The sequence below is a fragment of the Chiloscyllium plagiosum genome, unplaced genomic scaffold, assembly GCF_037043375.1.
Source record: "Chiloscyllium plagiosum isolate Xiang-an unplaced genomic scaffold, Cpla_swu_hap1 HiC_scaffold_23, whole genome shotgun sequence".
In the NCBI taxonomy this organism is placed as follows: Eukaryota; Metazoa; Chordata; class Chondrichthyes; order Orectolobiformes; family Hemiscylliidae; genus Chiloscyllium; species Chiloscyllium plagiosum.
The window spans coordinates 24,350,474-24,366,454 of record NW_028270161.1 but is presented as its reverse complement, the minus strand read 5'-3'; the positions used below and the strand labels follow the sequence as shown (position 1 = coordinate 24,366,454).

At 45.1% G+C, this 15,981-nt stretch overlaps 1 protein-coding gene across 1 annotated transcript in view; it reads right to left on the bottom strand.

Moving 5' to 3' along the window:
* Window positions 1-14,549, bottom strand: part of LOC148145849 (C-type lectin Cal-like) — a 58,078-nt gene extending 43,529 nt beyond the window's left edge. Inside the window, exon 1 of the mRNA XM_087999776.1 lies at window positions 14,535-14,549. Within this exon, the coding sequence (XP_087855902.1) occupies window positions 14,535-14,539 (5 nt within the window). The 5' untranslated portion in view covers window positions 14,540-14,549. The remainder of the gene's footprint in view (window positions 1-14,534) is intronic.
* Window positions 14,550-15,981: the final 1,432 nt, after the last annotated feature.

Genomic DNA, 15,981 nt, shown 5'->3' with positions numbered 1-15,981 from the left:
ACAAACCTTACTATGACCAACTAACAGCTTTGGTGTCAGCTTTCTCCAAACAGGTTGGACCGGAAAAGGGGGAACTACAGAGCCAGGTGCCATCTACGACAGACTGGGTCCTGCTGAAGGTGATCAAACGGAAGTGGTCGGAGCCGAGGTGGACAGGACCTTATAAGGTGGTGGAGAGGACATCTCATGCGGTCAGACTACAGGGGAAAGGAGAAAGCTGGTACCATTGGAGCCAGTGTGCAGCCACGGAACCGCCAACAAGAACTTTAGAACAAATAAGAACAGAAAACGAGTAGAAGGGTCCTAAATGTTTAATGTTTGTACGAAGAAGGTTTTGGAAAAAGGGGGAGAGGTTCTCAAGATTTCTAAGCAAAACTGTGTAAAGGATATGATGTTTATCACTGTAAGCAGCCCATATTACCTTAGGCTGTGGAGATTGAGAGTCTTTGCTATTGTTTTATGTATAAGTGTTATGCTGCTGTTAATAGGAGTATTAACAACGAGGGACAAACACACAGGCAAGGGAGGAAGTTCCAGGAACAAAAGAGTAGTAGGACAAGAGACGGATAAATGTTTAAGGGAGACGAGGAGCCAGGTACACATTAGACACGATAGAAATCATGGTACAACATATCAGTTTGATTTATGCGAAGTAATTGACTGTGGCAAAGATATAGGGAGCTGGAGGGAGTATGATGTATATCTTTGTTTTTATGCCATTTATTATCACCCCATGCCCGTCGTGGGATAATGTATTAACATGGACTGGGGTACAATGGACCCCCAAAAGATCGTCACCTTTGGATAATAGATGGAACATTCGAGACCATGTGAGCCTGACAAAGGGGCAACTTGATCATTCCTCAGAGTTAAAAAATCCACTTTTGTTAACTCTGACAAAATTTGATATTAATCCTAGTCCAAAGGAGGTACAGAGTTATTGTGAGAGTGATGACAGAAGCTTTTATCTTGTAATAGGTGTAGATCAATCTGGAGTGGATAATATGGGATTATTAAAGGTAACCTTAGTGGACCCTCCTATGAGCCAGCCACAAACTGAGAGTACAAGTATGGAGGTAGAACCAAGTTCAGGAGTTGTGGTAATAGACCACAACAACCTTACAAGAAGGGACATTATTAAATTGGCTACCGGGTATGGGGACAAGAACTTATGGCTGGACTGGATGACAGCGACTGCAACCTCAATGAATATGAGTAATTGCGTCGCGTGTTCTTCGGCAAGGCCAACCCTATTTACTACCCCAGCCCCATTGTTCCCTAATATAGACCCAACAGGATTTCACTGTATGATGGCCCTCACTATGCAAGCGAACCCTCCCAATTGTACCACATTAAGTGCTATTTTCCCACCTGTAAAGAATTCTATGTTGCCTCCAGTGTTTACACCAAGAGCCAACAATTACACGTGTTTTGCTCGAAAGTCAAATATTGTCTTGGGAGACATGCCCACTGACTGGTGTCAGGATACAATTAATGTAACTGGCTGGCAGAACGCTAGCACAATGGTTTGGGCCAGAGCTGATCTTTTTTGGTACTGTGGAGATAGAACACTGCATATTAGTCTACCTCCAGATTGGTCTGGAACCTGCGCAATGGTTAGGTTAGGGGTACCCTTATTCCTTTTGGGAGAACGGCGACAGGGAATAAATCCGCATACACGAATTCGTAGGGATTTGTTTGATGTTACATCTGGCTCAACCACTTACATAGATGCAATAGGTGTTCCCCGTGGTGTACCTGATGAATATAAATTAGCAGACCAGATAGCAGCAGGGTTTGAGAATCTCCCAATTATCGGGGTTTTATTCCCAGTTACGCCAAATAAAAATGTTGACCGAATTAATTATGTACATTACAATGTACTTAGGCTCGCTAATAGAACTAGAGACGCGGTGGCAGGACTTTCTGAACAATTGGCAGCAACCTCATTGATGACAGTTCAAAATAGAATGGCCTTAGATATGTTGTTAGCAGAAAAGGGGGGAGTGTGCTCTATGTTTGGAGATCAATGTTGTACGTTCATCCCCAACAATACGGCACCTGATGGTTCGGTCACTAGAGCCTTGGAAGGACTAAGAATCTTGTCTGACGAAATGCATGAACACTCGGGTATTTACAATCCTCTAGGAGGACTGTTCGATTCATGGTTTGGGAAATGGAAGGGATTAATTGCCTCTGTGTTTATGTCCCTCGGGGGTATGATTATTGTGTTAGTGTTGTGCGGATGTTGTTGTATTCCCTGTATTAGATCTTTGTTAAACAGGGTAATTATTACAGCAATTGAAGGGAAGGCTCCCCCGTCTTACCAGATGTCACAGATGGAGACGGAAACCATGGTTTTAGCAAGGAGGGAGGACTATGCATCAGAGAGTGAATATGATATATAGAACTGGTTGGTTGGTCTCATTTTCATGAGACCAAAAGGGGGACTTGTAAATATATTTCTTACTTTAAAAACGGAAGGCTGGCTGTGACTCTGGATGAATGCAGTATTTAAAACTGTGGTGGCTCTGTAACTCAAGCAGGGGGCGTGGCCATGTGACGTCCCCATTTTGAACTCGGAAGAGTGCGGGGCGTGGCTATGTGACGTCCCCGTCTCGCACCCGGAAGAGTGCGGACTGGTCACGTGACGTCCCGTTTCGCGCCCCGGAAAGGTGCGGACGGGTCACGTGATGTCCCGTTTCGCGCCCCGGAAGAGGGCGGGCGATCACGTGACGTCCCGTTTCGCGCCTCGGAAGTGGGTCGAGGAGGCCGCGTGATGCCCCATTTCGCGGGCAAAAGAAGGTCACGTGGGGTCGGACATCTAGGAATGCGAGGAGGCGGGGAATGGAGTCAGACTAACACCCAATCAGAAGATAATTCTACCTCAGTGTTTATATGACGTTTTTTATTGTATGTATGACGTTTTTTATTGTATAAAATACTGGGGCAGGGACAAAACGAGGTCTTTTTCTTTTTGAACTGGCATACTTTTGTAGTTTGTCAGGGACAAAGAGGTTTAGACCCAGAGCTCTGAATTCTTTGTTCACTTACTGTGTAAAATAAATTAAGAGTGTGAGACCGAATATCTTCTCCTATTGCTTCATTTAAAAGAACACGCAGGACTTGGCTCACACATAGAAGAAAGTAAGTTTGTAGATTGAGCCAAAGTCCAACAGTGTATATGGACTTCAGCAAGGCAGTTGATAAGGTTCCCCATGGTAGGCTCATTCATAAAGTCAGGATGTATGTGATACAGGGAGATTTAGCTGTCTGGTTTCAGAATTGGTTGGCTGACAGAAGGCAGAGTTTGGTTGTAGATGGAAAGTATTCTGCCTGGAGGTCAGTGTTGAGTAGGGTCCCGCTGGGCTCTGTTCTTGGGCCTCTGCTCTTTGTACTTTTTATAAGTGACTTGGATGAGGAGATTGAGGGGTGGGTTAGTAAATTTGCAGACGACACAAAGGTTGGAGGTGCCGTTGATAGTATTGAGGGTTATTGCAGGCTGCAGCTTGACATAGACAGGATGCAAAGCTGGTCTGAGAAATGGCAGATGGAGTTTAATCTGGATAAATGTGAAGTGATGCATTTTGGAAGGTCGAACTTGAATGCTGAATTTTGGATTAAAGACAGGAATTTTGACAGTGTGGAGGAACCGAGGGATCTTGGTGTTCGAGTACGTAGATCCCTCAAAATTGCCACCCAAGTGGATAGGGTTGTTAAGAAAGCATATGGTGTTCTGTCTTTCATTAACAGGGGGATCGAGTTTAAGAGCTGCAAGGTTTTTTCTGCAGCTGTACAAGTCCCTGGTGAGACCACACTTGGAATATTGTGTCCAGTTATGGTCTCCCTACTATAGGAAAGATACAGAGGCTTTGGAGAGGGTGCAATGAAGGTTTACCAGGATGCTGCCTGGACTGAAGGGCTTGCCTTATGAATAGAGGTTGACTAAACTTGGACTTTTCTCTCTGGAGAGAAGGAAGAAGAGAGGTGACCTGATCAGGTATACAAGGTAATGAGAGGCATGGATAGAGTCAATGGCTAGAGACTTTTCCCCAGGGCAGGATTGACTGGAATGAGGGGTGATAGTTGTAAGATATTAGGAGGAAGGTATAGAGGAGACATCAGAGGTAGATTCTTTACACAGAGAGTTGTGAATACATGGAATGCATTGCCAGCAGTGGTGGTGGAAGCAGAGTCATTAGGGACACTTAAACGCCTGCTGGACATGCACAAGGACAGCAGTGAATTGAGGGGTGTGTAGGTAAGTTTATTTTATTTTACATTAGAATTAATCCTCGGCACAACATCGTAGGCCGAAGGGCCTGCTCTGTGTTGTACTTTTCTATGTTCTATGTTTGATTCACTTTGGAAAGAGTAACAGGAATACAGGGAACTAAGCTAATGGTAAGACACTTGATAGTGCAGATGAGCGGAGAGATCTCGGTGTCCATGTTCATAGATCCGTAAAAGTTGCCACCCAGGTTGATAGGATTGTTATGAAGATGTACGGTCTGTTAGCTTTTATTGGTAGGAGGTTTGAGTTTTGGAGCAATGAAGTCATGTTGCAGCTGTACAAAACTCTGGTTCAGCTGCACTTGGAGTATTGCATTCAGTTCTGGCCACCACATTATAGGAAGGATGTGGAAGCGATGGAAAGGTACAGAGGAGATTTCCCAGGATGTTGCATGGTATGGGGGGAAAGGTCTTGTGAGGAAATGCTGAGGGACTTGAGGCTGTTTTCGTTAGAGAGAAGAAGGTTGAGAGATGACTTAATAGAGACATACAAGATGATCAGAGGATTAGATAGGGGGCAGTGAGATGCTTTTTCCTTGGATGGTGATGGCAAGCATGGGGGGACATAGCTTTAAATTGAGGGGTGGCAGATATAGAACAGATGTCAGAGGTAGTTTCCTCACTCAGAGAGTAGTAAGGGTGTGGAACGCACTGACTGCAACAGTAGTAGATTTGTCAACTATATGGGTATGTAAATGATCATTGAATAAACATATGGATGAAAATCGAATTGTGCTGGTTAGATTGACTTCAGATTGGTTTCACAGGTCAGCGCAACATCGAGGGCCGAAGGGCCTGTAACTGTGCTGTTATATCCTATGTTCTAATATTGGACCATGCCACATGTCACTGCAGGGGTAGCCCCAGCAGAGTTCCTAATGGGCAGTGATCTCTGCTCCCAGGTTGGGTTTAATCTTCCCGACCCTGGGGAGGGACGGTGAAACAGCACCAGGAAGTGAGAGAGATGGTTTGATGTTGGGGACGACGTTTGGTGTAAGAATCGGGGAAATGGTCTCACATCGGGAAGAAACATGGTCAACGTGAGGTCAGGGCCAGTATAAGGTTCAGGTGGGTGTGATGGTCCTGAATAAGTATGTGAACAATATAAAAGCTGTGAATTCACAAACATTACTAAACATGCCCTGCCACTCGGAACCTTTGGGAAATGCTTCTGGAACCCGTGTATTCACCCTCTCATTGTCAACACCCCTGAATCAGAGGTGGACAAATGGAAGTGGACACCTTGCTGTCTTGACGTCGAAAGAAGAGAGAGTGAAATTCCACCGAGGCACTCCTGGTACAAGAGTGAGCCCCCATGTAGTACACGCTGTCCGTGTTAGACACTGAGTCAGGGGAACCTCACTTGGGAAGAACAGGAAACACAATATTTCAGACAGAGCGTTCGAGCACAAGCCCAGCCCAATATCAGCTGTTACACAGAAGCTGCTGACATTTCTATCTGATTGTTCCCAAATCCTCAGCCTCAGTGTGGCACCATTCACTGAAGTTTGGAGTCAGCCCATATCAGGTCCTTGTGGACACACAATCATGGGGTTGTAGTTTTATTGTTCATATTCTCCAACGCAGCAAATTTTAAAAATTAAACCTGGTGGAGAAACACAATTGAATGTGTTCAATATAAAAATGTAACTAGGAATAAATTGCCTTTTCAAAATCATTTCAAGTTGCACTGCCGAACGCTGGCTCCTGGTGGTCATCTTGCTTCCATACACTGGCAGGAGCTGAGTCATTTTATTAGAAAGAATTCATCTCCATTGAAACAGCTTTGGACTGGCTTGAATGACATCTACAAGGTAACATTACTGGCATTGCTACTTTACATTATTTAGGGGAAACAAACTATATATTTTAAAATAGTATGAGTTTATATCTCCACAGGAGGGGACTTTCCTCAGGACTGATGGATCTTCATCAGATTTTATGAATTGGAAGATGAACCAACCCGATAACCATCGTGGTAAAAAACACTGTGTGCACGCTGTCGGTAAGTCAATGTTGCCGAGTGTCTCAGGGAAAGGCAAATAGATCCCTGGGTGAGATTCCAGCTGGACTCCGTGTGGTTGAGTTACTCCGACCGACGCTCCTATCACTCGAGTCTCACTATTCCACCGTTCATAACACAACTGAAAACATTATATAGATTTTACCAAGATAATCAGTTGAAAAGCCTTACCCATAGCAGGTTCTAAACAGCAAGATCTATTTCATCAGGTTTCTTCATAATTCATTAATTTATTACCAGTAGAAATTATTGAATGGAGTATTAATTGATTTAACATAGTAAATGATGTTGAAGTACAAAAACTTATTATGAATCGAAATCAGACACTGACACAGACACAGACACATCACTGTAATACTTGGCTTTCAGAAAATGTTCCCTTCTTCTTCTTGAACTCTGTTGCTCTGATGTTCTGGCACCTGTTAAGTCACTAACTACTATAGTTGTCTCTGAAGTCAAATAATTCTACAGAAGCTGGTATCCCATCACTAAGTCACACTTTCGTTACACATGAACACTCCTTGACTGCAGTACAGCCTCATAAAGAGGCAGGTACCAAAGTGACAGCTTCTCTGATACTCCCCTTTTTTTTTCCCTTTTTTTTTGTGAAAGACACAAGGTGCACACATCTTTATTCAGTTTCCAGCACCAGAAAGAGAGGAAACACCCAAGTGGCCAGGGACAAGCAGTGCCCTTCACAGCGCCAGAGACCCGGGTTCAATTCCTGCCTCAGGCGACTGACTGTGTGGAGTTTGCACATTCTCCCAGTGTCTGCGTGGGTTTCCTCCGGGTACTCCGGCTTCCTCCCACAGTCCAAAGATATGCAGGTCAGGTGAATTGGCCATGCTAAATTGCCCGGAGTGTTAGGTAGGGGGTAAATGTAGGGGTATGGGTGGGTGGCGCTTCGGCAGGTCGGTGTGGACTTGTTGGGCGGAAGGGCCTTTTTCCACACTGTAAGTAATCTAATCTAATCTAATCTAAACATTGAAGGGTAATGCTGTATGATCAAACAGTGAAAGAGAGGGCGGGGGTTAAATCAAAATAGAATTGGATGGGGAAATAATACATTTCACTACTTAATATCTGTCAGCCAGGGCTCCCTGATTGAGGCTGTAAATCTGCTCCAATCAGGGAACTCATTTTCTATGATGTCTACACAGCTGACCTCGTTACAATCACTGCATCTCTCGCCCACTGAATCTGAGGACATAGGCTGCACCTTTTCCTTGGAAAGCTTCCTGGGGGTGTTTTAGCACCAGGTCAGGTTCTTCTGACTTGGAATCCAACACGGGAAGTGTGTAAAGCACAGGAACTCTCCCTTTACTCCAGGAACACCTCGGTAGAATTTCACTCCCTGCTTTCAGTGGCAAAGACAGCGAGGCAGCTACTCCAGTTATTTCCATCTCTGATTCAGGGGACTCGAGAACGCTTGAAGGAGAGGGTGAATCCACAGCTTCCAGCAGCATTTCCCAAAGGTTCCGAGGGGCGGGGCACGGTTTGCTCCAGCACAGTTTGTGAAATTGCAGCTTTCATTCAGGAATGTTGCACGGAGCTGAATGTTGTACATTACTGACCCTGATTTCACATCGACCATGCCTCTTACTGATGCAGGGCCATGTACATGATTCTTATATCAAACTGCATACCCTGTATCAAATTATCTTTTGCATTTGGCAGAGTCTTGGTTCCAGCATTAGAGATCTTGATACCATTTCACACTCTCCTCGGTTTGGGAAGATTTAAACCTGTCCTACCCATTACTGACTCTGCTGGTGCTGTCCCTGTAGTAGCATATGGCATCATCCTTTAATCAAACAGGAACTGTGACAGTTTGGTGTCGAGTGAGACTATATGCTGTTTCTTCAATCCAGTCTTCAAAGTTTGAACAGCCCTTTCTGCCAGGCCATTGAGTGAGGGGTGGCATTGAGCTGCCCTCAAATGTTGAACCACATTTGACTTGAAGAAACAACTAAATTCCCTGCAGGTAAATGATGGCTGTTAGCTGTGACTAACACTTCCCGGACTCCGTATATTGTAAACGATGTGCACAATTTTTCTATTGTTGCCCCCATGTTTGACGAATAGACCCTATGCACGTCCAATCACTTTGAGTGGACATCTGCAATGACTAAGAACATTGAACCCATGAGAGACCTGTGTAGTCGAGGTGAAACCGAGTCCAAGCTTTACCTGGCCGTTCCCACGGATGTGGGGCAGCTGCTGGCAGTACTTGGCCACGGGGCACTCTGGGCACTGCCCCACCAATGCAGCTGTGTCTGCACCCAATCCTGGCCACCAGACACAACTTCTCACCAAAATCTTTATTTAGGAGACCCCTGAGTGGTACTGGTGATGTAGAACCAGTATTTGACAGCGACCTTTGCTCAGGACAATCACTCTTGCTGTATGTAATAATATGCCGTACTCTACCGTGAGCTGGGCTCTCCAGGTCCAAAAGGCTTTCAGCTCTAGTTGTGGTGGCCCTTTGGTTTTTCCCATTAATACCAGTTGTTTCAGTTTGAAAAGGACTGGATCTTTCTGTGTCCAAAGTTTGAGACAGTAGGCTGTGACTGGGAGTGTGTCCAGAAAATTTAATATCATTGCAGACTCTTCTGCAGGGAGTACCACCACTGGCGTATCTGGTCATGGGAAGCAGCTCAATGCACCCACATTCATTACTCAGCGTCCTGGACAGTGCTTTCTCTTATAAGTATAAGCCCACCACTGAATGTGGCCCCAAGCTATGGTCTTGTCCACTCTGTCACCCAGGTAGGTCATTGGGACAGCCTGGAACACAAGTTCCCCTTCTAAGATCTCCAAAGGGCTCGGTCCAATTTCTCAAAGTGTTCCTCATTAGTATTCCCTGTCATTAGGATAAATAGTGATCTGGGTAGAAACTTGCAAAATGTTCTTCATCATCTGCTGAAAAATTGCACAGGCTGACGGTCCCCCAGATAGCAGTCTTGTATATTGTTATAGCCCTTCTGGATATTAATTGTAGTGTACCTCTGGGAATCCCCTTTCAATGCAATTGCAAGTAAACATGGCTCATGTCCAACTTTTGAAAGTGCAGCACTTCCCCCCCAACTCCCATCAGTGCTCCATGTAAACCCTCTATCGCAGGGACTGGGTATTTATTCTGCTATGGAAAGCAGTTCACTGTTAGTTTAAAATCCCAAAGAAGATGAACTGACCCATCGGCTTCAAAATTGGTATGACCAGTGCTGACCATTCTGCAAACTGGACTGGTTTGATAATTCCTTCACTTTTCAGCTTCCTGATTTCTGCTTCTACTTTTGTCCATAAGGCAAAAGGCACAGGGCAGTCCTTGCAGAATCACAGAATTGCTTCCTGGTCAATATGCAGGATGGCCTTGGCTCCTTTGATAGTCCCTAGACCTTCCTGGAAACTTCTGGGAATTTAATTAGGACTTGACTCAGGCAACTACTTCCTAATTGAGGAATGTTAAGCCAGTCTAGGTGAATCTCTCGCAGCCAATTTTGCCCCATTAAGACTGAGCCTGACTCTTTTACTACGACTGCTGGTAACTGAACCAGCTGCCTTTCAGAAGAGACTGGAAAAGAGGCTGGACAATTAATCTGCAAAGGGTCCACAATGTAAATTCTCAGGTAGGCTGAGCAATTTCCCAAAGTTAAGGACTCGAGTCCTGAACAAATTTTACTAAAAAACTGCTTCTGCGATCATTGATGTGTTGCAGCAGTATTGATCTCCATTAGAACCAGATGACCACTTAACCAGAGGGTCATCTTGATTGGTTCTGATTTGAATGTGCTGAAAATGTGTTGCTGGAAAAGCGCAGCAGGTCAGGCACCATCCAAGGAGCAAGAGAATCGATGTTTCGGGCATGAGCCCTTCTTCAGGGGGATTCTCCTGTTCTTTGGATGCTGCCTGACCTGCTGCGCTTTTCCAGCAACACATTTTCAGCTCTGATCTCCAGCATCTGCAGTCCTCACTTTCTCCTCTGATTTGAATGCTCCAAATTGGATGTGTGTGAACTTTCCAAGGTATGAACTCTCCTGGATACCAACCTATGAGCTATCTTACTCAATTTCTGTCAAGTAGGACTCTTTTGCTGTCTCGATGCCCCATACTAGCAACAACTACAATGGCTTGCTGGCCAGAATCCAGAAGATAATTTCAACTGTTGGTTGAGACTTGGCTTTGTTTTGGGGTTTTGCTGTGGGCAGACCTCGAGTCACTCTGATCAGGATATGCTCTGAGTAAAGCTATGCAATTGTCTTCACTCAAGTGGTGTTCCCTAACCTCAATTGGACTAGCAAGGCTGTCTGCTTCCCACAGAGTACCCTGAACTCATATACTCTACTTGCTGCATTTTCCAATGATAAAGTCAGTTATAGCGCCTGAGCGAAATCCAGCTGAGCTTCAGTTAGCAGGTGTTTTTGCACAGTTAGATCATTAATCCCATATGGCAGATAGTCTCGAAGCATCTCATTGAAGGTTAAACCAAATTTCCAGGCTTCTGCCAGTCATTAAAACCTCACCAAAAATCCTGACACAGATTCCACTAATTCTCAAATTGCTGAGTAAAAGCAATAGTGTGCCAGAATTCGAGGAAGCTTTTAGCACAATCACTGGTAATTGAACCAGCTGTCTTCACAATTCCTTAACACTATCAATTCTTTTAGATTAGATTATATTCCCTACAGTATGGAAACAGGCCCTTCAGCCCAACAAGTCCAGACTGACCCTCCGAAGAGTAACCCACCCATACCCATTCCCCTACCCTACATTTACTCCTGACTAATGCACCTAACAACATGGGAAATTTAGCATGGCAAATTCACCGAACCTGCACATCTTTGGATTGTGGGAGGAAACCTCCTGAAAGGTAAGGCAGGCTCCTCATCACAGAAAAATCTGTGGCTCCACAGGCTATCAGGAGAATTACATGTTGCTTTGTATCTGCCACAATGTCATTTGTCCAGAAAAAAATAACATTCTTTCCCCAGACTGGGCCCAGTCATCAATGGTAGTCAACCAAGACAAGCATCCCAAAAAACATATGATGTAGGAAGCGCTTACCCCAACTCAGAGACGACTGTTGTGAGCAAGTTTCTTCAGCATTGTCCTTTACTCTTGGCGCCACCACCAAGTCACCCCTCAGTTACGCATGAACAGACCATTCCTATACTACTGCCTCATACAAAGTCAGGCATTCAGGCACTCAATATCCCTGCCATTCATCCTTTTCCTGTCAGCCAGGGTTCCCTAATTGGGCCAGATTAACAGTGTCGAAAAGTGTAGCGCCAGAACAGCACAGCTGGTCAGGCAGCATCTGAGGAGCAGGATGTTTTGGCATTAGCCCTTCATCAGGAATGTATGGGGGAATGGGGGCTGAGAGATAAATAGGAGGGTGGGGTGGGTCCGATGTAGCTGGGAATGCGATAGGTAGATGCAGGTGGGAGGTTATAGGTCAGAGGGAAGGGTGGAGTGGACAAGTGGAAAGGAAGATGGACAGGTAGGACAGTTCAAGAGGGTGGTGCCGAGTTTGACGTTTGGATCTGGGATGAGGTGGGGGGAGGGGAGATAAGGAAACTGGTGAAATTGATGTTGATGCCATGTGGTTGGAGGATGCCAAGGCAGACGATGAGGCCTTCTTCCACTAAGCATCAGGTAGCTTGAATTTGGTGGTGGAGGAGGCCCAGGACTTGCATGTCCTTGGCAGAATGGGAGAGGGAGTTGACGTGGTTGGCCACAGGGCTGTGCGGTTGTTGGGTGCATATGTCCCAAAGGTGTTCCCTGAAACATTCTGTGAGTTGGTATCCTATCTCCCCAAAGCAGAGGAGACTACATCGAGAGGAATGGACACAGCAGGGATGAGGTGTTTGGATGTGCAGGAAAATCTCTGCCGGAGATGGCAGGATCCTTTGGGACCTTGGATGGAGGTGAGGGGGGAGGTGAGGGCATAGGTCTTACATTCCTTGTGGTCATGATTTGGAGATGCCGGCGTTGGACTGGGGTGTACAAAGTTAAAAATCACAACACCAGGTTATAGTCCAACAGGTTTAATTGGGAGCACACTAGATTTCGGAGCGACGCTCCTTCATCAGGTGAAAGGTTTAACAGACAATCAATTTTTCAATGTATAATTTCAGTTACATCACACTGTAAATTTTTGCTATAAATTCTGTGTGTTAGGCTTGAGCCCTCCACTACCACCTGATGAAGGAGCGATGCTCCGAAAGCTAGTGTGCTTCCAATTAAACCTGTTGGACTATAACTTGGTGTTGGGTGATTTTTAAATTTGTACACCCCTTGTGGTGGCGTTAACAGTGCCTTTCAGGAAACGTGTATCTCAGAGGTGCAGCAGGCTGACCTTGTTCCAGTCAATACATCAAGTCCTGCAAATGCAGCTTGCTCAACAAATCCAGTCCTAATGTCCCACAGTCACTCTTTCAACAGAACAAAAAGGTCCCACAGGGATTAGTGTTAGGTCCACGATTATTTAAACCATATACTAATGATTTACAGGATGAAAGGGAACCTAGTGTCACCACTTTGTGGATCACACAAAAAACGAGGTAAGCCAGGAATGTCACAATGAGTCAGTAATAGTATTGAGTCTGGTTAAATGAGTCAGCAAATTCTTGGCAGATAGTCCATTATGTGGAAAAATGGTGGTAATGCAGTTTGGCAGGAAGCCAACAGGAGATGAATATTATTTCAGTGGGTTCAGTCTGCAGACCAGTGCAGCACAGTGGAATGTTTAGAGTCCTCATGCAAAAATCCCAAAAGGCCAGCATACAAACTCCACAGATAATGACAAAGGCAAGTGGAATGCTGGCCTTTCCTTTAAGGGGAATGGAGTATTGGACTGAGACAGCTTTTGAATCAGGAAAGGAATCAAGGTTTTGGGGAATAGACAGGAAAGTCAAGTTGTGGATGATCAGGTCAGTTGTGATCTCATTGAAAGGCAGAGAGGCCTTGATGGGCTGAATGGCCCACTTCTCCTTTGGCAGCTGCCTGTCCCACCCTGAACGTGGTTTTCTTTAGAAATTGCAGAGATCAGCTGGACAGCTGGTCCAGAGCAGCCTTCACTCTAACTGAAGCAGAGCAACAAGGATTCACTGAAGCTAGTCATTGTTCAAACACAGCCCGAGCAGGGGCCGACAGCAAAGTAACATTCATCACCAATCATGTGACTTACAACAAACCTTGTTCTTAATAACCTCCAATGCCCACGGTGAGCTTTCACAATCCTCTTTGAAGAAACCACTCCAGATCAGACTGTAACATGTGATCAGCCTGCTCCATCTCAGCCTGTTCCAGCCGGTGATCAGACAACTCCTGTTTCTGAGAGAGCTCGCTATCGCCCTGGGGCTCATTCCCTTATACTCCATTTCCTTGTCAGCAGCCAGTGAGATCAAACCTTGACACTGTCCTGTCTTCAGTGATTGGTCAGTTTGACCATGAGCAAACATCACAACAGTGTCATCTAACACAGTCTGTTCATCTTCCACTCAGTAAGATAATTGCTTGTTTTCTCTGGAAATATGGCTTATTTCCCAGCTTTAATGAACCTTGACCTCAGGCCAGTCTGTTCAGGTTGTTCATTGAAACTATTTCCTTGCAGTGGAAGTTTGTGTTGTTTAATGAACCATCAGATATTTATACACCATAACCCTGTGGCTATTGACAAATGATTGTTACACATCTCGTAGACAGTGTCTGTTTTAAATCAGAACTCAGAACTTCAGCCAGATAGTGACAACACTTACATTATTTAATGTAAACACACATCCCTTCAGACAACACTGAAAAGAGTAATGAAGACATCGTCCAACTAATTGATCTTTCAATAGAGAAGCTTCAAATGATTTTCTTTTCCCCATTGTGGCTGACCCAGCAAATTTAGGGTTGTGCCCAATATCCTACATCAAGCAATGGGATAATGACAAGATGGGATCGAGTTAACTCAGTTGGATGGATGGTTGGTTTGCAGACCAGTGTGATACCAACATTGTGGATTCAATTCCCATCATCAGTTTGAGGTTACCAACCTCAACCTCTTCCTTTGACTGAGATCTGGTGACCCTCAGGTTAAATCACCACCAGAGAGCAGCCCCTATGGTCTGGTCAGACTATGGCAATGCAACAACAACAAATGATGAGATTATAGATGCTCCCAAAAACAGAGGATGAACCAACCACACACACAGTTGTCTAGTTCACTGACCTCATTCTCTCTTTCCTCCAGGGAAGGTACTTTACTGGAACGATATGGTCTGCACAGTCAAATTACATTCCCTCTGCTCCTACAAACTGCCAGGTCTCTGCTCTACTAAAAGAATCCAACAATGCTCCAAGAATCCTGTCTGAGAGTGGATGTTGTGCCTCAATCTGCTTGTAGTTGCGGTCACAGCCAATGATGACTGTACTGACTTAGTTTCTCAGCCAAGAATAAAAATTGCATCATGAGTTGTGTGTTTGTTACTGTGAGTCTAGTTTATAGCAGCCTTCCTGTCCCACTGATGCTTCCTACCCATCTGTTCTTTCAATGCTATTCTGGGGAGGAGACAGCAGAACAGGGGCATGGATAGTTTTATAATTCATTTCCACAATGTGGGTATTACTGCAGGGTCTAATTCTATTCCCCTTTGGGAAGGTGCTGACTGTGAGCTTCCTTCTTGAATTAGTGCAGTGCGGCTGGAACAGGTACACCCCGTCTTCATAGAGAGGGTGTTCTAGGATCTAGATACAGTTGGGATGTGGGTTAGCCACTGCAGAATTCACAGCCTCTGACCTGTATGTTATACAGCTGATCCTTCAAATATTCTGGTTAATAATAGTCAACTATTTTTGTGGGCATTTGAAAAGCAAAGGCAATTGGTTGGATGATCTCTTGCTGACAAGAACACTTGTGCATTACAAATGGGAAGTCACAGAGTCAAAGATAAAGCAGCTGCAGGTACTTGGCCAAAGGGATTATCCTGAGGAAGTGGTGGCACTGTGGCTCAGTTGGTTGAAGCACCTGCGTCATTACATTTGCACAGAGACACGAACAGGAAAGGTTGAGGGGGACATGGGTCATACACAGGCAAGTGGGATTAGATTAGTTTGGGCAACTTGATTACAAGGATGAGTTAGACCAAAGTGCCTGTTTCTGTGCTTTTTGACTCAATAACTCCGTGAGTCGGTGATTGTTGTTACTCGCGTGGTCTCTCTGTGCACCACCTCAAATCACACATTGTGCAGTTAATGAGTTCCAGGGAGCAGTGAGCACACTGGGCAATGGTTCCAGGGAAGGCATCAAGGTGGGAGAGATGGAGAGGATGGTGAGGGTATCAGAGATGGGAGCGAACTGGAGATGGGAGTGGGGAAGGGAGATAGGGTTGTGAGGGGTTGTGGGTAGAGAGAGCTGGAGAGCACAGGAGGAGGGACAGAGAGAGTGAGAGAAGGCCCACCAGCTGTCAGGCCCTCCTTGCCCAGTTCCATTTAATTTGTAATAATTTCATCGCCCATCTCCCTGCAGTGAAGGTGTTTAGGGTCAGATAATGGTCACAGCCGACTTGCACAATGCCACTGGTCCTTGCAAGTTGAACTTGAACATTTCAATGATTCTGAACTCAGCAGCAATGATTTTACAAAAGGCCAGCACTGGCTAAAGGTGAAGCATTGTTTGT